The 23,938-nt window shown below is 44.0% G+C and overlaps 1 protein-coding gene across 3 annotated transcripts; it reads left to right on the top strand.

Moving 5' to 3' along the window:
- Positions 1 to 19: 19 nt before the first annotated feature.
- ZDHHC4 (zinc finger DHHC-type palmitoyltransferase 4) lies at positions 20 to 20,051 on the top strand. Of its 3 annotated transcripts, none has more exons than XM_068244301.1 (7): positions 20 to 311; positions 5,642 to 5,771; positions 7,233 to 7,294; positions 10,048 to 10,226; positions 12,028 to 12,153; positions 13,932 to 14,176; positions 18,913 to 20,051. In XM_068244301.1, exons 2-7 carry the CDS (start codon positions 5,649 to 5,651, stop codon positions 19,162 to 19,164), a joined length of 987 nt encoding a protein of 328 aa, XP_068100402.1. In that variant the 5' UTR covers positions 20 to 311; positions 5,642 to 5,648; the 3' UTR covers positions 19,165 to 20,051. The 3 variants fall into 3 exon arrangements, with proteins under 3 accessions (XP_068100402.1, XP_068100403.1, XP_068100404.1); XM_068244302.1 differs by having other exon boundaries at positions 20 to 230; XM_068244303.1 differs by lacking the exon at positions 20 to 311 and adding an exon at positions 2,150 to 2,214.
- The last annotated feature ends 3,887 nt before the right edge of the window (positions 20,052 to 23,938 follow it).

Consider the following 23,938-nt stretch of genomic DNA (forward strand, 5'->3'; position numbering starts at 1 on the left):
CGCCATCAATCCTCTCGCTCGGCGCTCGCCTAGGAAGATGATCGGCGCTCTGCTGTAAAGCGGATCACGTGACGACACCCAGCACGATGTCTCCCAGAGTCTGCGCACTTCCGGGTGTATCAAGATGGCGGCGCCCAGCATTCATTTCTTTGATTTTCGTTTTTACTCCATGCATTGCATATAATAATAATATAATATACAAATACAAACAAACGAGTTAACAAACTCTTGTAAGTGTGCGAGCCTCTGTGTTTTATGTGAATTATGTGAGATTTTCGGATTGGCCTTTAGTTTTGTACCTAAAGGAACAGGTACTGTACTGACATATACTGTAGTGTGTTTTGTTGAGATATGTGAATAATAATTACCAGAGCTCAATAATGCAGTTAGTGAGAAGTTGTTAAATGAAGGGAAATGTTTATGTGGGGGTGGTGGGAGGCATTGTATTACTTGCTGTGGTACTTTACAACTTTTAGTCCAGGTGATAGAATTTTCTGAATGAGGGGAACTCTTTCCAAAAAGTACATAGCATTTTTCCAGCAATGGTGATGGTAGTGTATAATTTTTATGTCTTATTGTCACTTTTTTAAAGGAGACTGCCCTAACTTCTGGTCATTTAGTTTGGGTTTCTCTTGACAGTAAGTGGAAATCTTTTGTAAAAGTGAATTGCAAAGCATACCTGGAAATCTTCAGGCTAAGGGTACAACCCCTAAGAGGAACAACCCCCCACCTTGTGTTTGTATACATACTACATTAAGTGACAAGATGTAGGCAGGGGTGGGTATTCCAACTTCCTTACACAGATAATGCCTGCGTATGTCACATCAGTTTACATTGTATTGATGGTGGCAGGGGTAGTTTTTGCCGGAGCATCTACTTTGTGGGTGGGTGAGGACAGTAGGTTGCTGCCCGGGGTACCCCTTCTTACAGAACATTTTTGAAAGTGCTTCACAATTTACTTTTTCTTTTTGTCCTAAGGGCACTTTTGTTGGCGCTAGTCTACTTTAGGGGACCCAGCAGGAATCCTTATAGGGAACAGTTCTCTAATAACAGCACCCTCTTACTGCACAAAGCATTGTGATTGGCCAAATATTGTGGGCTTGGTTTTTTAAATCGATTATAAACCTGGCAGTTGGAGAGGGTGAAGGCCACCCTATCACGTTAGCTGAATTTCCCTATGAGAATTCCTGATGGATCCCCTAAAGTAGTCTAATGCCCATTTGTTTGTAAGTTTACTTCAACCATTCCAATTCTGAGGGCAAAGGTTCTCATTCATTTTCATGCACAATATATGGATTCATGTATCTCAAAATCCACAGCTGTGTTATATGTAGCGTCTGCTAAATAGCAGCTGTACTCCTCATCCGACATTCGTCACAGAAATTTGTCGGTATAGAAAATTTGTATCATTAGATGTCATTACCAGTCACCCATGCATGTGTGGTGAATGTGATGGCATCATTAGACAAAACATACCTAACACATGCACTTAATTAAAAGGTGCCCATCAACTTATTGAACTTCCCTGGCAGATTCAGTCACTGTTCAAACCTGTTGGAGATCAATGCCCCAACTTTGCTGACCAATTGTATTTTCAATTTCTGGCGGAAATTGATCTAAACTATTGATTGCTACAGGCAGGAATATTTTGCTTGAAAGGGGGGGGGGGGTACATGCTGGTGAGTTCACTGTCTCCCCCCATTTAAAACCGTGCACCCCGGGGTCCCTTAAGAGTGTTGGCAGCGGAGCGCACTTCCTCGTGTGTCGCTCCCTCCTGTGTCCTGTCTCCATCCCCACCAGTGAAATCTATTAAAATCTGTTTGTATTGTGTGGCAGTAATAGATCCCTCTTTGATCAGATTTCGATCAGAGTGGAATCTATCTGTTGGTCAACACCAACCATAACTAACTTGTTTATCTTTATCATGAATTTTTTGTGTGTGAATAGATTACTGATTTGTCTGATGGTGTTGTTTCAGCTGGTGGTTTTATCTGATTATCTGAATATTTCACTACCTCCAGAATATTAGGATGTTTCAGTACAGTAGTTGCCCATACACAGCATTATACAAATTAGAGATAAAACAATGCCAACGTTGGCCACTTCATTTTCATTCTTCGATTCATGTAAAATAACAAGGATAAGAGATTGTTGGAATGTGGACGTATGAAGGTCTTATTTCTCATGAGCGTACAGTGCTTTACTTGGTTTATGGTAGGTACACATGATGCGTTTTTTTTTTGGGTCAATTTTCTGTCCGCTAGATTTTCCACTCGATTCTCTTATCTTTTCTTATCAATTTCCATTCACTTCTATGAAAAATCGATCAGAAATCGGATATGTGGGAATATATCTATCAAACCATCTATCTGCCGAAAAAACATATGGGGCCTGATTCACAAAGCGGTGCAAAGTGTTTGCACACCTGTGAAAAGCGCCTTATCACGCCTAAACTCAGTTTAGGCGTGATAAAATGAAACTCGCGCGCAATCGCCCGGCGCAGTTCGCGCGATGTGCCCATCAAACCCTATGGGCGCTGAGTTAGCACCGATTTGTGCTCTTTATTGCGCGCAAAGTCCCGCGCGCAAAGTTTTACGCGCAGGACTTTGCGCGCAATAAAGAGCACAAATCGGTGCTAACTCAGCGGTGCAAAGCTTATCACTCCTAAAGTCTTTTAGGCGTGATAACTGAGTTATCACCGCTTTGTGACTCAGGCCCATGGTGTGTACCTAGCATAACACCTACGGTATTCACTGTGATTTATTATTGCATGGTAGATTTGTGGAGAACAGGAAGCATAAGGATTCCTATTGTTTTGTAAAAAAAAAAAAAAACAACCAAAAAACAATGCGACTCCTACCTAGCAACAGGGATGATTCTCAATGTCCACCTGAACCAATGAGAATTTGTTGCAGGATTCGCATTGTTTTTCTGCAAATCAATGAGGTGCCCCATGCTCCTTCTGGTCTCTGATCCCCTGCAGTGGACCGAAGGGTGGCGGTGGTGGAACAGAAAATGAATGGGACAGGTGAGCAATCAGCCTAATGGGAACAAACACCATCCATTTCCATAGTCTTCCATAGCATTCAAGTTTGGCATTTGCGGCATGCTCGCGATTCGGTCACATAAAAATGTTGCCAGTCCAGACTTTGCATTTGCAGTGCCATTCATGTGTGCTTCTTTCGTGTTCAACTTGACAGTGTAAATGCATCCTATAACATAGGATGCATCTACCGTCCAATTTTGCGTTTATTCTGTTGTGGAAAACGCAGCAGTTTTTATCTGTGTGTATGGGCCTTTAGAATTATTGATACAGTTCATTCTACACAGTCTATCATGTGAAATCTAGGCTCTGTGTATAATGTAAGGCTGTGACATATTATTGACTTTTGCCCGCTCAGTCTGATGGCGTGGCATTTGAAAGGAGGGTACTTTTTCAGAAAAAGTCATTTCAGCTCTGCATCGTTACAGAAAACCAGTGACTTCTAACGTTTATCTACAAGTCTGAGGCTTTTTTTTTTTTCATGTAATGGGAAAAATACAGCAATGAGCTGTTCAATTTTCCGTGCTCAATATCTTTGAAATTTTACAAGCAGGAGTGGAGAAAGAATTACAATTAGGCAAGTTAAAGGTGTAATTGGCAGCCTCAGGGGGTTTCTTTGATGTTCCAAATTTCCTCTGTTTTGCTAATAAAAAGATTTCTTAGGGCTGTAAGAAGCAATTCAGCAGTAAAGAAAAAAAATTGAATTCCGCTGTGGAACTTGAACTCAGTACTTTAATAGTTTAACTAGATATAGATATGAACCTGTTGAAGTGCTTCCTATTAAAATTGTAACTTTGTATGATGTTTTCCTATTGCTGTCACTAGGGAAGGCCGATAGGATGCAAATAATTCCAAGTTGATGCAAGATTGAGCACATTTTGTATGCAAGTGTATGCAGCTTAAAAATAGACCAATCAAATTTCACCTTGGAAATTCCATCACAGAGTAATTTTGAATATTTTGTGCCAAACTCTTAAAACAGAATTTGTATCTGCACAAGCTTCTTTGATATTTTGACACACAAATGCATTCTGCCTATCACTAAAGCTGGCCATACACTGGCCTGATTTGCCGCCGTTTCGACAGCAGATTCGATCACTGGGATCGAATCTGCTGCCAATCGTTCGCGCTACACGCCGAATTTCGATCCATTTCGTCCGATCCAGTCGATCGCTCCGTGCGGAAAATTACCGTCGATCGCCCGCGGGTAGGGAGCGCGTCGCTAGCGGCGTTCGAGTGACCGACGCAATAGAGCGGCAATACATTACCTGCTCCGCCGGCGCGACTACCCCCGGTCACCGCTGCTCCGTGTCCGCGCTGGTCTCCGGCATGCTTCAGTTCCTCCTGCCCGGCAGGACGTTTAAACAGTAGAGGGCGCTCTACTGTTTAAACTTCCTGCCGGGCAGGAAGAAGTAAAGCATGCCGGACCTGGAGACCAGAGCGGAGACGGAGCAGCGGTGACCGGGGGCAGTCACGCCGGCGGAGCAGGTAATGTATGAAGGCGGTGGAGGGGAGCGGCGGCGGCAGCAGCACCACCACCACAACAGATTGTGAACGGTTTCAGGCTGAAATCGGTTCACAATCTGTTTGCAGTAAAGGTAGCCATACGATCCCTCTCTGATCATATTCGATCAGAGAGGGATCTATCTGTTGGTCGAATCTGATGGCTAATCGACCAGTGTATGGCTACCTTAACTTTACCATACAGTACTGTACCTAAAGGTAGCCATACACTGGTCGATTTGCCATCAGATTCGACCAACAGATAGATCCCTCTCTGATCGAATCTGATCAGAGAGGGATCGTATGGCTACCTTTACTGCAAACAGATTGTGAACCGATTTCAGCCTAAAACCGTTCACAATCTGTTGTGGTGGTGGTGGTGGTGCTGCTGCCGCCGCTCCCTTCCCCCGCCGCATACATTACCTGCCGGCGTGACTGCCCCCGGTCACCGCTGCTCCGTCTCCGCACTGGTCTCCAGGTCCGGCATGCTTTACTTCTTCCTGCCCGGCAGGAAGTTTAAACAGTAGAGCGCCCTCTACTGTTTAAACTTCCTGCCGGGCAGGAGGAACTGAAGCATGCCGGAGACCAGCGCGGAGACGGAGCAGCGGTGACCGGGGGCAGTCGCGCCGGCGGAGCAGGTAATGTATTGCCGCTCTATTGCGTCGGTCGTCGGGTACTCGAACGCCGCTAGCGACCCGCTCCCTACCCGCGGGTGATCGACGCTAATTTTCTGCACGGAGCGATCGACGGGATCGGACGAAATGGATCGAAATTCGCCGTGTAGCGCAAACGATTGGCTGCAGATTCGATCCCAGTGATCGAATCTGCTGTCGAAGCGGCGGCAAATCGGGCCAGTGTATGGCCAGCTTTAGACTTGTGTTTGCTGTTGGGCTTTAATACTCCACGTACTATTGCTATTGTTTTTCTTTTTTGGGGGGAGTTTTGGTTGGGCTGACTGTGCCCACTTGGGCCAAACCTCTTCTTCTTCCATATATACAACCTACACTTGTTACACATAGCCTCCAGCAGTTCTGTAGAGTATCCTAGTTCTGGTGCGTTATTTACCTAAATAAATATCCCTTTGCTTTATTGTAGCATCAGAATGGACTTCCTGTGGCTTTTCCTCATCTACACAGTTGCTCTCATTCTTGGAGTTGCTGCCTTCTGCTGCTTGTCTGGTAGAGCCAGGAACAGGCTGGATAGTGTCATTTATAGAACTGAGGAGGTGAGATGGGTTAATTCTTCACAACCTATGGATGGGATCAGACAGACATTTTACTGCTAACTCAAACTGAAAATAAATTGTAGAGTTAATTGTATGTGTAGTAGTATAACTATGTAGAACTGTATGATGTTTCGTATTATCATTCTATTTGCAAGGGGTTCAATTCTGTATGTGAAATGTGAACAACAGCAATATTGTAAAGCAACACCTAACAAAAAGAAACCATTTGCATTGGTGCCAGAGAACAGTTTATTGCTATCTGCATCATTTGCACAGCTAGATAAAAATGTTTTGTCTTGTACAGACTTTTTAGAAGAGATAGGCCTGAAGTAAAACTTGCTGATCCACTGCTGTGTTTGCATTATTTATCCAGGGGAAGGTGTGAAGATAGCATTTGTGACTTCTGTAAACCCTTTGAAGCACAGTATTCTATCCACCCGCTGATTAAAGTTTTTGTTTTATTAATGAGCCATATTGTTAGCATGCATATTTAATATGCTATTGAGATGCCCTGGGTGCTAAAATGGTGCTTGATTCACTTTAAGACAAGCATGACTAGTACTGTGTATACCAATGTTTATCTCATGTTGAATACTGTATCCCAGTATATACAGGTCCTTCTCAAAAAATTAGCATATTGTGATAAAGTTCATTATTTTCTGTAATGTACTGATAAACATTAGACTTTCATATATTTTAGATTCATTACACACAACTGAAGTAGTTCAAAGCCTTTTATTGTTTTAATATTGATGATTTTGGCATACAGCTCATGAAAACCCCAAATTCCTATCTCAAAAAATTAGCATATCATGAAAAGGTTCTCTAAACGAGCTATTAACCTAATCATCTGAATCAACTAATTAACTCTAAACACCTGCAAAAGATTCCTGAGGCTTTTAAAACTCCCAGCCTGGTTCATTACTCAAAACCGCAATCATGGGTAAGACTGCCGACCTGACTGCTGTCCAGAAGGCCGTCATTGACACCCTCAAGCAAGAGGGTACACAGACACAGAAAGAAATTTCTGAACGAATAGGCTGTTCCCACAGTGCTGTATCAAGGCACCTCAGTGGAAAGTCTGTAGGAAGGAAAAAGTGTGGCAGAAAACGCTACACAACGAGAAGAGGTGACGGGACCCTGAGGAAGATTGTGGAGAAGGACTGATTCCAGACCTTGGGGGACCTGCGGAAGCAGTGGACTGAGTCTGGAGTAGAAACATCCAGAGCCACCGTGTACAGGCGTGTGCAGGAAATGGGCTACAGATGCCGCATTCCCCAGGTAAAGCCATTTTCGTGAGCTGTATTGCTGTTTGTCCACAATTCCCTCAATAAAAATTGGACTTTATCCTGAGATCGGTGCAGTGAAATTCTTATCTACTACATTTATATGAAAGGAACACAATTATGCAATGAGTAAAAGTTTATCTCTGATCCGCTTTAACTCCTATTTGTGCTACAGGCACTTTCCTATGTGCTGCCACCATGGTTGTACAGAGGCCTCACCAGCAGCTTTCATACAAGGTACGTTGAGACATAATAATAAATAATAATTATTATTATTTTAGTATTTATATAGTGGTAACCTTCTAATCCCTATCATAGTCTTATGTCTATGTAGGTATTATAGTCTAGGGCCAATTTTAGGGGGAAGCCAATTAACTTAACTGTATGTTTTTGGGATGTGGGATGAAACTGGAGTGCCCAGAGGAAACCTACGCACACACGGGGAGAACATACATACTCCATGCAGATAGTACCATGGCTGGGAATCAGACTTGGGGACCCGGCGCCGCAAGGCGAGAGTGCTAACCACTACACCACCGTGCTGCCCATATAGCTGGCTCTCGGTGCTCCTGTATATAAAGTGTAGTAAAACCTCTATCTGTGAATGTCCTGTAGTACAGGGGTCCCCAACCGGGGGATGGGGGGTGTGACAGTGTCGTGCGCAGTGAGTTACGAGGGAGGGGGGGGTTCGGGTGCGGCGGCATAGCTAGCATAGTTTCACATTGCAGGCGTTTTCGGGGGGGGGGGGGGGGGGACTGTACATGTGGGCGATTTTTAAAATCTCCCACCAAGCGCTTGTGCAATGAATCTCTATGAGAAAGTTCATATCAGTGCGGGTCGTGCGCTGTCCGTTCAGTAAAGCGGTTCGTGCACCATTTTTAAGGCGATTCCGCCTCAATGGAAGGTGTAGGAGCAACGCAAAATGCTCACAAAATCGCTTTGTGTAGCGATTGCATTCATGTTTTTAAGAATAAATAAATTGTATTTATTATTTTCCGAGTCAAATAGTTCACTTCCTGACTTGTGTCAGGGAGTGAATTACAAAACCGCTCGGAAAAAACGCTTAGAAAACCACTAAGCACAAAAACGAATCGCCCACCCAAGTGCTGGGAATTGGAAAAAAAAAAGACGCCTCAAAAACATGGACATGCGAGCCGAAACGCAATGTGAACAAGGCCTTAAAGGGCAACTGGTGTGAGAAAACTGTGGAGGCTGCCATGTTTATTTCCTTTTAAACAATACCAGTTGCCTAGCAGCCCTGCTGGTCTGTTTGGCTGCAGAAGTGTCTGAATTACACCAGAAACAAGCATGCAACTAATCTATCAGATCTGACGATAATGTCAGAAACATCTGATCTGCTGCATGCTTGTTCAGAGTCTGTGGCTAAAAGTATTAGAGGCAGAGGGTCAACAGGGCTGCCAGGCAACTGGTATTGCTTAAGGCTGCTTATACACAGGGACGTTACAGGCGCACGTTAGTGCGCCTGTAAGGCCCCCCCCCCCCCAACGCACAGCAATGTAACACAAGTGGGCTGTTCACACAGCCCACGTTGCGTTACATGTAACGCTGCACGTTGTCCGGAAAGTGCAGCATGCTACGGCGTTAGAGCGGCTATAGCCGCGTTAGACTGTTTGCACATGCTCAGTGGGGGGCAGAGAGGAGGCGGGGAGATGCTGCTACAGTAGCCGCGCACATGGCTACTTAATATTCACTGCACTGGCGGCCGCTGATTGGCCGGCGGGACCACGTGATGCGGAGTGTCTCGCTCCGCATCACGTGGTCTCGCCGGCCAATCAGCGCCACTCTGGGAGACCTTATAGGGATAGAGCCGCCTAACGTGGCTCACTCTACCGTCCTCTCTTGCAGCACCATACGTTGTGTTAGGTGCACGTTATGCGACCTTAACGTGGCACCTAACGCAACGTCTTGGTGTGCAAGTAGCCTAAAAGGAAATAAACATGGCAGCCTCCATATACCTCTCTCTTCAGTTATCCTTTAAACCTCTTCCTCTTGCACAGTTCTCATGTATCAATACACCTCAGATAAAAAAACTTTCAGACCACCATACCATAAAACCGTATATCCAATTTAATATGAATAAGAGTGCACACTTACAATAAGACAATAAAATCACACAGGGTTTTAACTGGCTCTACCCTGTGCATGGGGCGCTGGGCTGGCTTTGGGTCACTGCATTTACCCCACTGCATCAACCTCCAATACCACATCCATGCCACTCTTGTTTCACATCAGCTGCACCACTCTCCTAGGACTCGTGTGGCCTATGTGCGCCCATCTAATCTGTGTACTGTATCAGCATAGCATAGATTTGTCGGAATTTGTTGAATCTAGTTGACTGGATGCATAAAACTGCTAGACAACGGTAATCGGGTTGCTATAAGCAGGGCTGTTGGGTCGCAGTCAAGGAGTTAGAGAAATTTTGGGTACCTGGAGTCAGAGGTTTCGTAAACTGAGGAGACAGATGATTTTTGTACCAACTCCACAGCCCTGGTAAGTATTAGACTAAGGAGTCGGAGTCTAGAAGTCTGATTCAGAGCAATTTTAGGTACCTGGAGTCGGATGATTTTTGTACTCACTCCACAGCCCTGGATATAAGGTGTAATCTCACTAACGATCCACGAAACGATGGATCGGATTGGTAATTATTAATGTTTCCGGTTGACAATGAACAATCATTCTATCAATCATTCATATTCTCCATCCAAATTTTGGAACAACTCTTTCCATCTGATCCATTTGCTATCATATACCCCTTCATTGGTGAGCCTGAAGGATTTTTTTCCAATCAATCGGACTGTAATTTGTTTGGGTGATTGTACCGTTACTGGGCATGTTTAGGTTGGAGAATGCAAAGGAAAAACCACTTGGTTTGTGTGGACATCACGGACATTATACTTCCAGGCACACTTTCTAGGTTGATTTCCATGTGTGGGTCAATTGATGAAACTGACCATGCTTTTTTCCTATAGGAGCGCACTGTTTGTGTACCTTCACCTGATTTTGAATGCACTGGTATTTGCGGAATACACCTGGGAGGTCCTAGGCTACAGCTTGGAGATGGAGATGCACTGGACACTTGTCCTCCTGCCCTATGTTCTCATGGCAGTGAATCTTTACTTTTATTACAAATGCTGCACAACAGATCCAGGTAGGCATATGAATCCATTACGCAGTGCTTGGATATGGTTGAAAATCACCTTTAACATCTTTAGACTCCTCTTACAGAGGGATTGTCAGTGCAGAGACGCATTTAGTGAATGTGCAATTATATCCCTTTCCCATTTAGTTCTGAACGGCTATTAATCATGCTCCTATTTAAGCCTGTGTCAGCTATTTATCATTCTAAAGTGTGTAGGGTGTGATTATTGAACGGATACGGTCCATGATATTAGCCAAAAATTAGCTGCTACTGAAATCTCTAGAATTCTCTTAGCAAAACTCCAAAATGCATTTGTGCCTTACTCTGCAACCGAAAGCTGCACTGTGGCTATAATGTGCAGTGTGATTGTTCCACACAAGTACAGTGTTGCTAGAAGACAAGACTATATAGTATGGAGAAATCTGTTTGGTTCTTCTGTCTAGTCATTTTCCACCCTCTGTGCCCAATTAGGTAGAGTTTCAGCTTTGCAATTCTTGCATATTGTAGAATGAGTATTGTAAATACATTAAAGTGGACCTGAACTCAGAACATCCACTCTGCTCTAAAACAAAATATATGCAACAGCATAAAAGCCTTTAAAGAAAACCATTTATTTGTTACAGCTGATACAAATCCTGCAATACATCTGCAGTGTCTACTTCCTGCTTTCATGGAAACAGACATAGGGTTAACATCCTGTGTTTACACAATAGCAGCTCAGCCTTGGCAGAGGAGATTCCTTAGCTGACACAGCTGAAGAGATCAAATTACAGTAATTAGTCATAGATAATTAGACAGGCTAAACTCTCTAAATACATACAGGGTGCATTTCTCTATGTTTTTCTTATTATTATCACACTAGTAACAGGAAGCAAGGTTCACTGCAATGCAAAACAATGCTGTCACCTTAACTCCTGTGCAGTGTGGCAGGGAAGAAGGAAGCACATGCTAATCTGTCTGTGACAGTCTCCTTCCCCAACAACATCACATGGTATCACCACAAAGCACCCATAAGCGAGGCATTAGGGATGATCATTGAGATGCAATATTTCCGAGTTCATGCACTTTGTAAATCTGTATGCAAATATATGCAGCTTGAAAATGGACCAGTCAGTTTAAACCTGGTTGGGACTTGATTGGTCAAGCTGCCTGTATTTGCATAAAAATGTACATAATTCTGCATGAACTTGGAAATATTTGCATCTCATTGATCATCCCTACTAGGTATACACTATTTGACACTATACTGTATGACACTTTTTTTTACAGTTAGTTGTTGTTGTTATTTTTAGTATTTATATAGCGCTGACATCTTACGCAGCGCTGTACAGTATATATATTGTCTTGTCACTAACTGTCCCTCAAAGGAGCTCGCAATCTAAACCCTACTATTGTCATGTGTCTATGTATGTATCATATAGAGTATGTATTGTAGTTTAGGGCCAATTTAGGGGGAGCCAATTAACTTATCTGTATGTTTTTGGGATGTGGGAGGAAACCGTAGTACCCGGAGGAAACCCACGCAGACATGGGGAGAACATACATACTCCTTGCAGATAGTAACCTGGCTGGGATGCGAACCAGGGATCCAGCGCTGCAAGGCGAGAGCACTAACCACTATGCCACCGTGCTGCCCACTACGCCACCGTGCTGATTTTAGAGTTAATGAATAAAGAGTTAATGAATAAAAAGAGTTAATGAATAAAAACGTAATCTGATGTAAATCTTTATTAAAAAAAAAAATGGCAGGAGGAAATGGTAAACGTTTTGATTTCTTGGAAGGCTTAATATATTTTTCTTTGTATTTTAGGAAGGGTGACAGAAATGAATGAAGCACTATGCACTGAGCTGTACCAGTATGACAACATCCTGTTCCATCAGGGCCGGGAGTGTGAAACGTGTCAGCTGATGAAACCGGCACGATCGAAGCACTGCAGTAAGAAATCTTCATTTGCAAAGTACAAGCACAACATTCTGGTCAACAGGAAACAAGGAGGAAACCTGCGGCCTCTACCTATCCTTCCTAACTATAGTCACCAATGCAGTGACAGTAACCCATGTGCCACCCCAGTGTAGCCTGAGGAGGGGTACTTGCACTGCTGAATTTATTCTTGAACAGAGTGGTACAGCTTTGTTTCCCATGTGACAGCTGCCAGTTAAACCAAACAATGGCATCAAACTTCTCTCCTCCCATCTTCATAGTGACGTGACTGTATACGGCATGTTCCATACAGCGTCACTTGCAGGATCAAGCTTGATCCTGATATCCTTTTCTGTTTTTAGGATAAGAGCACTTCACTAAAACATACTTCAAAATCCAAGCATTGCGCTTACTGTTGAGAAAAACATCCCAGGTTTTGGACAAAATATGTTAAATGTTTTTCACCATCCGTAGTACCTGTCCTGCCACTATCACGATGGACTTTATGGAGTCCATCAACTGTGCAATGTGAAACACTTTCCAGGCCTTCTGATGGACTATGGTAGCACTGCACCTGTTGAGGTAGATCCTAATGCCTGGTACACACATCCAATGACTGGCCAATTTTACACCTGCATGTAGTTTGAAGGCCAATAGATGTATGCTATGAGTAGATTGTGTAGGTAAACTCTCATACTGCATGGAGGTGGTCAAATTGGTCAGTGATTGGCCAATCAAAATTGGAGGTAAGACCCAAGCTTAAACTTGACCTGAACTATTGCACAGGATAGAAGGAAAACCTAAAATAAAATAAACATAAATGCACCCTGTACATATTTTGAGAGTTTAGCCTGTCTAATCCCCCCCTCATCTGTAACTAATCACAAGCTGTAATTTGATCTCTCACCTGTGTCCACTTACTGCCAAGCCAGAGCAGCTAATTTGTAAACACAGGATGTTAATATGTCTGCTTCCATGAAAGCAGGACGTAGACACACTGCAAAATTATTGTAGGAATTGTATCAGCTGTAACAAAGAAATGTTTTTTCTTTAAAAGTTATCATGCTGTTTATCTTTTAGAGCAGAGAGGAAGTTCTGAGTTTAGGTCTGTTTTAAAGTGAACCTGAGGTGAGGGTGATATGGAGGCTGCCATATGTATTTCCTTTTAAACAATGCCAGTTGCCTGGCAGTCCATATGTTTGGCTGCAGTACTGTCTTAATCACACTAGAAACAAGCATGCCGCTAATCTTGTCAGATCTGACAATATTGTAAAACTCCTGATCTGCATATGTTAGTTCAGGGTCTATTCTGGGCGATTCCACGCTTTGGTCACTTTCTGAAAAAGATGATTGCTGGAACCAGATGTGTGCAAACAAACTAGGGACCTGACATTTAGTATTCTGGATTATTGTAAATGAAAGAGAATGAGGCACACGTTAGATATGAGATAATGGTCCTTATTCAACTTCTCTTACGTTTTCTCCCGGGAGATAATTTTTCATCGGTTTAAAATAACTTTTAACACCCTACAATTGAAAGAGGTACTAAAAAGAACTGAACTAAAAGTACTGTTAAAATTATTCTGAGTATTTTCTTGCTTGCTGGTGGCTTGAAAGGCATTTTATTGATCAGGTGTGAAAACATCACATTGGAGAAAAAGCAATAGCTCAATCTTAACCTAAACCATACTAATGAGAAGAGAAGCTCAAGTGGTCGTCTCTTTCTTTTTCGGCCTACAAGAGGGGCTTGTTTAACAATTTGCCCCTGACCTGACCATTTGCTTTTCTCCTAGGTGTATGTGGCTCCTGTGTACAGCGCTTTGATCACCACTGCGTCTGGGTGAATAACTGCATTGGAGCTGAGAATATCAGACACTTTCTGCTCTACCTCCTGAGTCTGTCAATGACAGCTGTGTCCATGGCTGGAGTCATTACAGGGTTCCTCCTGCAGGTGGTGCTGTTGTCACATATGATGAGTGCAGCTTATGTGGACAGTGGAGGACAGGAAGAGTTGGTTGGCATTGTTTTCATTGTTCAGGTGGGTTTAATTGACTATAACTATTTGCATAACAGATATTCTTACCACAGTAGATTTCCATTGTTGCTTCTCACACACAGCTGATTTCAGACAAGGGAAGCTGACATTGCTTGTCTGCATGTAAGCAATTGCTTGCTGATTATATTACACATTCTCTGAATGTAATGATCGATGCATTTTGACACTGACAGCCTCCCTATCTCTCTTGGCATGTGTTTCCTAAACCTGCCCTCCGGTCCCACCAGCAGTGCATGTTTTGCTAGTAGCCTCACATATGCATAGATGGGGCTATTGATATTTGAAACCAGAGGTGTAGCTAAGGTGTTCAGCACCTGGGGACAAAGGCAGTTTTGTGCCCCCTCTGCACAAAACTGGCATGGCCACTCATCAGAATGCAAGCGCGGTTATTGGTGGAATCATATATACAAATACTGTTTAGCTAAATGTGCCCCCTTCTGCTGTACAGATAACTAGATGTGCCCTCCTTTGTATAGCCAGATGGGCCCCCTTCCCCCATTTAGATAGTGAGATGGGCCCCCTTTTAGCCGGATGTGCCCTGCTTTTGCTGCTGCTGCTGCTAACACTACTGCAGTACTCTGCAGAGGGAGGGAGAAAAGCAGGGGAACTTCAGGCAGCCAGTGATCCACCTGTCATGCAAGTGGGGGTTCAGTGGCCCTGCTGAGCGCCCTCACAGTGCTGCGCCTGGGGACATATGTCCCCTCCCCTTGCCCCCCCCCCCCCTCCCCCCTATAGCTACCCCTCTGGAGTTAACTAGTATGTATCACTTACATGGTCAATGCACAGGTCTTACTTTTAACCACTTGCCGACCGCACACTCATACTGTGCAGCGGCAAAGTGGTAGCTGGAGGACCAGCGGCGCAGATCTGCGTCGCCAGGTGCCTCCCTAATTAATCAGGAAAGGCCGTTTCCTGTTATAGCCTGCGAGCCGCTGATCGCGGCTCGCAGACTAAATGTTCCTTTGTTTACATTGAACTGCGCTGCTGTAAGGCAGATCGGCAATCCCCGGCCAATCAGCGGCCGGGGATCGGCGCCATGTGACAGAGGACATCCTGTCACAGGCTGCACAGGACGGATAGCGTCCTGTGCAGCCCCGATCACTGGGGGGGGGGGGGGGGGGGGGACAGGTAGGAGAGGGAGGGGGGAATTTCGCTGCGGCGGGGGGCTTTGAGGTGCCCCCGCCGCAAACCTAAGGCAGGCAGGAGCGATCAGACCCCCCCTGCACATCATACCCATAGGGGGGAAAAAATGGGGGCGATCTGATCGCTCTGCATGTAACATGATCTGTGCTGGGGGCTGCAGAACCCACCCAGCACATATCACAAAAAACAGCGCTGGTCCTTAAGGGGGGGGGGGGGGTAAAGGCTGGGTCATCTACTGCATTACTGTGTTGGGGCGCGCTGCACAACATTGATCATAGGGAGAGAGACAGGGAGACAGTTTACCAGTCTTTGTCCCAGTGTCAGATTGAATATGCTCTTCTCCAGGATTGCACTCATGCTCTTAATTGGTTCTCATTAGGTTTTAATCCGTTAGGACTATTACTTCCAGCCGGGTTTAATATTTTATCAGCTTGCACTTCTTTTTCAGTGTAATCTCAGGTTTTTGCTATTTATGCACTAGGCACTTGGTTGATATTTTGGATGTAGTACTTTTGTTATTTCAGGTTGACCTGTTGACTGCTATTTGCATTTTTATCACGTTCCTTAATCTTATATGTCACAAGCTGCTTACCAAAGTTTTACAGTACCGACTATTTTCTGCAATATACCATTTGAATAGTCACCTTAGAGAGCTCTGATTACGGTGAGTATCAGGGGAGATGTTAAATGTTTTAATGGTTTTATTGATACTGGATAAGTCCATTATAATTTTCAATTTTTTCTCAAACAGTGAGTTATTGACTATTTTTAATCATTTCCTTATCCCAGAATAGAGCATACTTTCTTGGTTGAGCTGTATAGCTGATGACATGCTCTGTTGCTATGCGGGAAGTCAGAGGGGCGACGGAGCGGGGTGTACGCAACGTCACACGACATGCACAATGGAGTTGGCCGTCACCTGGCGGATTGCTTACGGGGCAGAGGTCAGGGCTACTGTACACAGTCCTGATTATCAGCTGAGGGGTCATTATTGACCACCTCAGCCGGCTTAAACCAAGCCTGTGTACGGGGCTCAAGGGCTAATGTACACAAACCAGCGTACAAAAACACTACATTGTACAGGAGTTGTGTAAGCAGTTTTTCCAAATGAAGCAGAATAGAACATGCTATATTTGGAAACCTGCACCTCAACTGTGTTTGTACTGGTCATGTCCACATGCTCTTAATATGGAGATTTGTCACTAAACTTCCATCTGAACAATGCTCTCATAAGCAGTGGTGCTCATCCGGATTCCGGATATCCGAACTACCCAGATAATCCAAACTTTTTACACTATCCGAACTTTGAATAGCAATTTGGATATTTTTTAAAATCTGAATAGCACTATCCGACAAACTCGGATTTCGCATCTGAAATCCGGGCGGATAGTTAGTTCAGATATCCGAGCAGAAGCCAAAATCATGAGAGAGAGAGAATTTTTTAAGGTCACTTCCGCTTTTCTATCCGAATCCAGCCGGATATCCAGGATATTGGGTTCGGATATCCGAATTTACTCAGATACCCAAAAGTTCGGATATCTAGGTATTCGGATTTTGAAAAGGGGTATCGAAGCAGCACTACTCCTAAGTACAGTCTACCACTTTATGCTAATATTCCTACCACAGTCAAGACAGTTTGGGGGCTAACCTGGGCTGAGGAAGGGACGGCAGACTTGACTAAGAACAAATACCATATTTTATGCAACATAACACGCACCTAGGTTTAGAGGACAAAAAAAACAGAAAAACATATATTCTCAGCCTGGTGCATCATAGTGCAGGGGAGTCTTCTGGATCCTTAAGAGACTTCATCCTTCCTACTTGTCAGAGGGGATCCAGCGCTGATACCCCAAGATCCGTTTGTAGGGAGCCTCGCGCAGGTGCACCTGTGTCTCTCCACTCGTGTTTGGCGGGTCAGCTATTTCCAGAGGAGCCCGAGTGGAGAGCCACTGGTGTGCAAGCGCAAGGCAGGCGGTGTAAATATTTTTGTGGTTCTACATTCGGGGCAGGCAGCGCTGGCCAGCGTTGGGCTCACAAGTCCATAAGGACTCTAATTTGTGATTCAAATAAGGCTTAATTGCCTCAGCTGTATGGCTGGGAGAGAGGGGGGTTACTTGCCCATAAGTCAGTCTTCTTCTATGTGTTCCAAACGTCTTGCATGCGTCCTATGGGAAGCATTGTAAGACTCACTACCGCGCACTTCCTCCTTCCGGCTTGAAGGAGGAAGTGTGCATAGTGAGTCTTGCAACGTGTCCCATAGGACGTGTGCAAAACGTTTGGAACGCATAGAAGACAACTGACTTATTGGCAAGTAACTTCCTCTCTCCCAGCCGCACAGCTGTGGCAATTAACCTATTTTGGTTCCTGGACGTAGAAACTACGTCCAGGAACCATGTGCGCTACCGCGGCCGCGGATTCGGTAGCCAAGGAATCAATGTATCGGGCTATGGTGCCCGATCACTGATTCCTCTCCCCCGCTGAAAAAGCGACAGCTTCTCTCGGAAGCTGTGCTTTTTCTGGCTGTTCCCTCCCCGATGCGTCACTCTAAGCGTGTGTTTCGCTTAGAGTGACGTCATGTAAACAAACTGATGGCCGCCATCTTGTGGCCAAAAAGTAGTAATACAACTGAAAGGAAAAAAAAATAAAAATGAACACACATTTACATTATAAATCTATTGATTACCTCCCACCCTCCCAAAACTACCCAAATAAATTGTTTACTATAAAAAAAAAACATTACAATAAAAAAAAATTTAAATATTTACCTAAGGGTCTAAACTTTTTAAATATCAATGTAAAGATGAAATATTTCTACATTTTTTTTTTATTTTAAACTTGTAAATAGTGATAGATGCAAAATGGAAAAAATGCACCTTTATTTCCAAATAAAATATTGTCGCCATACATTGTGATAGGGACATAATTTTAACGGTGTAATAACCGGGACATATGGGCAAATACAATACGTGAGTTTTAATTATGATTTTAAAACTATAATGGCTGAAAACTGAGAAATAATGAATTTTTTCATGTTTTTCTTATTCTTCCTGTTAAAATGCATTTACAGTAAAGTGGCTCTTAGCAAAATGTACCCCCCAAAGAAAGCCTAATTGGTGGCGGAAAAAACAAGATATAGATCAGTTCATTGTGATAAGTAGTGATAAAGTTATAGGCTAATGAATGGGAGGTGAACATTTCTCACGTGAAAATGACGGAACGCGAATGGGTTAAGCCTCATTTGAATCACAAATTTGAGTCCTTAGACTCGTGAGCCCAACGACATGCAAATCATTTCAAGTTGATGTATTGTACAAATATTGTATGCAAATATATGCCGCTTGAACATGAACCAATCAATTCCTGCTGAGGTAAAATTTGTTTGGTCCATATTCAAGCTGCATACATTTGCGTACAAAACTTGCATAATCCTGCATCAACTCAATTATTTGCATATTATTGACCATCCATGGTGTTGTGATCCTTTTCAGCAACTTTCTTTATTGTGCCAATAGAACACCGTAACAGTCCATCCTTTCATGCGAGATATTATTACTAAAATAATTCTGTTTTGACAGCACCTCTTCCTGACCTTCCCACTGATCATCTTTACTCTGGGATTCCTGGTCATTCTCATCCTCCTCCTGGGCAGCTACACTTGCTTTTACTGCTATCTCTGTGCCACCAACCGCACCACCAATGAGTGGTTCAAGGCTCGAAGGCTCAGTAATGATTCTGCATCACTGTCCAGCAGCACTTACTCCAAAGGGATTGTGGGTAACCTGCAGGAAATCTTCCAGCCCAGCTCCAGCTGCAAGAAGAAGAGATGACTCTGTGTCAAGTATGAGTGTGCCTTGCTACTGATTGCTGGAAACATCCCAGGAGGTCAAAGTCCATATATGATTCATAGCCATGCAGAAGAATCTCAAGATGAAGCGGTTTTAGGATTTAAATAGGAACTTTAACCCAGGATTGAACTTCCATCATCTGTAGCTGATTCCCCCTTTTCCATGAGAAATCTTTACCTTTTCTCGAATAGATCACTGGGGGGGGTCTGTGTGGCTAATATTGTGGTGAAACCCCTCCCACAGTGTGATGTCATGACCATGGTCCTGACAGTTTGCCGTCTGTGAACCCCAATACATTGTGGGAAATAACAGCTTTTTCCAACTGCCAAGCAAGCAGTATTTCCCTCTGTGCATAGAACTCTCAGTAACAAACATTCCATACAGATGTCACCACCAGTGATAAACTTCAGAATGTAAATCCAGGAGAGGAAAGATTTGACAATGGGCCAACACTCCCTCCATAATCTATAAATGAATACTGTAAAAAATAAGCAATTTTATGTTTTATTTTCACTACAGTTCCTCTTTATGTTCACAAGGAACTAGAGCAGTTGGAGGCACTGGATCGTTTTGATGCTCCATATGGTTTTTTATTATTATTTGCAATAGATGGTATTTATTGAAGTGATGGTACACACAGCAAAAAAGAATCCTAAAGTAGAACATGGAAGGAGTCTGTTAGAGAAAAAGTCAATTGCCAACATTCTGATTACCTATGCAATCTGTTCATAGTACTGTATTAAAAATCTGTAGGCCCTTGTGCTACATGGAGGTAATGAAATTGGCTGTGTGTTTTGCACCCTAACAGAGTAACTACATCCGTTTTATAAAACATTTCTTTAATGTTCAATAAACTTTATTGAAACAAATTGCTAAAAGTTTTTGGAAATGCAGACAAACCAACAAGTGTGGATTCTGGTAATACTTTTAAAGTGTACCAGAGATGACTGGGAAAAAAAATATTCATACACACCTGGGGCTTGCTTCCAGCCTGATCGCTCCCTCTGCGCCATCCTCCGCCTCCTCGTTCTTCTGTAACGGGTCCCGGTATCTTTGGCCAGTTTGTGCATGGGCAGTGTGGCTATGTGCGCTCTCCCATCGCCAGAGACTGGATGCTGGCCACAAGGGAAAGGTGTCAGAGCAAATTGTATGAACCAGCCCATGATAGCCCACTTTTTCTTTGACTTTAAAATTCTGCAGATCGCTGTCTAATTGAGTATCTGTGGGACTTATAATAACAAACACAATCCATGGAGGTGGCACCTCACAGGACACCTGAAATAAGGAGTACACTAGCTGCCATATTTGTTTCCTTTTAAACAATGCACATTGCCTGGCTGTGGTGCTGATCCTCTGCCTCTAATACTTTTAGTCATAGACCCTGAACAAGCATGCAGAGCAGATGTATGAAATATGACTGGATTAGCTGCATGCTGGTTACAGATGTGTGATTCAGACACTACTGATACATGAAAGATCAGCATGATATGGCAGCCTCCATATCCCTCTCACTCCATGTAGCATTTAAAGAATCTGTTGCTAACATGTTAAATACCATAAACATGCAAAGGTCTTGTGGAGTCATATCTCAGTGAGTCAGAGCGATTTTGGTGGCACAACCTAGACTCTGGGTGCCCAATGGGTTGATCGCAATCGCCTGCTGAGTACATCACGGCCGCATGGCCTCAGCTGTCAAAATCTGCAGCCGTCAGATTTTGCTGCCATAGCAGCATCAGTAAGGAGAGGGGAGAGTTTCGGCTAAAGGGAAGGAACAAATGAGGAGACAGGTCTTCTCCCCTCCAGGCTGCCTGTGAGGTGTGAGTCTCGTCACTTCCCGGCAAGTGGGCAAATAGCTTCAGGAGGATTCTGAAGCTATTTGCTATGTTTGAAGAGAGAAGGATTGTGTACTGCCTAACTGCTGGGATAGGGAGGGGGGATTCATTACACTATGTAGGGAAGATGGCTTCTGTAGGTATTCACTAGGCTTGGAGGGAGTGGGGGAAGAATTCTGTTACTGCCTGGATATTGGTGGCTGGATAGTGTAATGGATAAGGGCTCTGCCTCTGACACAGGCGACCTGAGTTTGAATCTCTAATCTACCTATTCAGTAAGCCAGCACCTATTCAGTAGGAGACCTTATGCAAGTCTCCCTAACACTGTTACTGCCTATAGAGTGCATCCCAGTGGCTGCAGCTCTGGTGCTTTGAGTCTGCCAGGAGAAAAGCACAATATACATGGTGTTGTTAGATGTCGTGGACTTGGCGGTTTTTAACCTCCTTGGCGATAATCCCAAGCTAGGGTCGGGGCAGAAAACTGCAGCTCAGAACGGTAATCCCAACCTCTGCTCAGGGTTGCCGCCGGGAGGTCTGTGCAGAATATAGTGCGCAGCAGGCAGTTTTACATACCTCCTGGGGGATCCCCACCATTTTTCCTCTCCTCCGGTGCTCTGCTTCCTGCTGGTGAGGTCATGGCGACAGCCGGCAATTTCACTTAGAGTTGCAGCACCACCCAGGATTGAGGCATAACTGCAGTGCTGGAGCCAGGGAGATGAGTGATTGCAGAACTGCAGATCTCCCTGGCAGCATGATTTTTTTTTTTCCCTTCAGGTTTTAGGGTCTGAAAGGGTGCAAAAAAAATTGCACCGCTTTTAGACCCTAAAATTCAGAAAGAATCATACCGCCAAGAGGGTTAAAGTAGCTCACGAGCAGAAAAAGTGTGGGCACCCCTGACCTAGACCATATTAGGCAGATTATAATTATGGCAAAGAAATGAACAGCGCTACTTAAAAACAGATGAATGCTTACCTGCAAAAAAGTGCAGACCCCACTCATGGGATACAAATACACAATGAGCACACATACAACCTGTCTACCACTTGGAGGATGTTAGTTTCCACTAACAGCTTGCAATGCAATTTGTTAGGTACTCGTCCCTCCCACTGTCGAAGAAGTCTTTCCTCCATGGGAGGAGACCTAACACTAACTAAATCCTACCTATGCATATGCATAGCCTGGGCGCGCTACCAGTAAAATTAAGAATTGCGCAGAAAAAGTGGGATCAGCGCATCACCAGGCCGCCTCTGAATGGCTTCAGCTCAGAGATGCGCTGAGCCCCCCCCAGAGACTACAAACGCACCTTGAACCCAAACAGAGGCTCTGCATATACACCAAAGAAAAACTAACAAGTGGGAGCAGCTGCACTTTGAGTGGTGTCTGCACTTTTTTTGCAGGTAAGCATTCATCTGTTTTTAAGTAGCGCTGTTCATTTCTTTGCTATGGTTGATTTAATTCTGGTCAGCTGCTCCCACTTGTTAGTTTTTCTTTGGTGTATATGCAGAGCCTCTGTTTGGGTTCAAGGTGCGTTTGTAGTCTCTGGGGGGGCTCAGCGCATCTCTGAGCTGAGGCCATTCAGAGGAGGCCTGGTGATGCGCTGATCCCACTTTTTCTGTGAGATTATAATTATGACATGTATTTAGCACATTTTGCTATTTAGCATATGGATGCATGGCTGTCATTTACACCAGAAAGTTGTAGCAGGATATACGCAGCACAGAGATGGGGGGGGGGGGGGGGGGGTGTATTTATGGCTTAACAGGGAAAACATCTTACAGTTTATATATTACTTGTGTTTGAAGTACCCACATGTTGCCCAGGTGTAATGACCACACTGTGTGGCGTGAGAGTCTGAGTTGGTCACTATTTCTGACTTGAGGCCCAGTTTCCGAAGGGAGGGGATCATGCTCTGTTTCAGTATGTCACAGTACATGTTTGCATTTATGGGTTCCTTTAAATAAAGATCCTCAGTGCTGGGAGCCCCAAACATGACACTCCCACCACCATGTTTGACAGTAGACCAGGCACACTTGTCTTTTGTACTCCTCACCTGGTTGCCGTCACACATGCTTGACACCATCTGAGTCAAGTAAGTTCATCTTGGTCTCATCAGACCACAGAACATGGTTCCAGTATTCCATATCCTTAGTCTGCTTGTCTCCAGCAAATTATTTGCGAGTTTTTATGTGCATAGTCTTTAGGCCTCATTCACAGTGTCTGCTTTTTATCAGCACATCAATGTTACAGATTGATACATGTTGCTGAAAAGAGGACAGAAGCACTCTAGTGTGAATGAGGCCTTAGTAGAGGCTTCTTTCTGAGACAACAGCCATGCAGAACAATTTGGTACGGTGTATGGTTTGTGCATACATCTATTTGCAAAACTCTGGATATGATGCTTAGCTTGTGCACTCAACAAAAGCAAGACCAGTTCTAAGTGGAACCTGTCCTGTTAACGCTGTATGGTCTAGGTCACTGCACTGCTGGCAATCTTATTATTCCACAAGGATCAGCACACCCAAAAGAAATGTAGCAAAAATTAAAGCTCTATTAATGAAAAAACAGAATTCTTAAAAAGTGTCAGACAAGGACCAGCAACCTGCAATAGATAGGTATCAGACACCCACAGTCCATCAAAATGCCTGCTGGTAGCCTTGGAATAGATAGTCCATGAGGTGATGGAGTCCAAAGCCCACCAGCTAGTGTGGTGACAGTAACTGGCTAGAGCTGTTTCGGGCATTCGCCCATCCTCAAGCTGAAAAGTGTACTCCAGCTGGCATTTTAATAAACTGTGGGTGTCTGATACCTATGTATTGCAGGTTGCTGGTCCTTGTCTGACACGTGATTATTTTTAAGATCCTTAGAGAGTTCTATGCCATGAGGTGCCATACTGAACTTCCAGTGACCAGTATGAGAGCGATGAT

Source organism: Hyperolius riggenbachi, chromosome 7 (assembly GCF_040937935.1).
Source record: "Hyperolius riggenbachi isolate aHypRig1 chromosome 7, aHypRig1.pri, whole genome shotgun sequence".
Lineage (NCBI taxonomy): Eukaryota > Metazoa > Chordata > Amphibia > Anura > Hyperoliidae > Hyperolius > Hyperolius riggenbachi.

Bases quoted from the DNA above. Each gene is read 5' to 3' on its own strand.
- ZDHHC4 (XM_068244301.1), top strand. From the start codon at position 5,649: ATGGACTTCCTGTGGCTTTTCCTCATCTACACAGTTGCTCTCATTCTT. The intron at 5,772-7,232 runs GTGAGATGGGTT...TTTGTGCTACAG, and splicing joins TCATTTATAGAACTGAGGAG to GCACTTTCCTATGTGCTGCC. The intron at 7,295-10,047 runs GTACGTTGAGAC...TTTTTCCTATAG, and splicing joins ACCAGCAGCTTTCATACAAG to GAGCGCACTGTTTGTGTACC.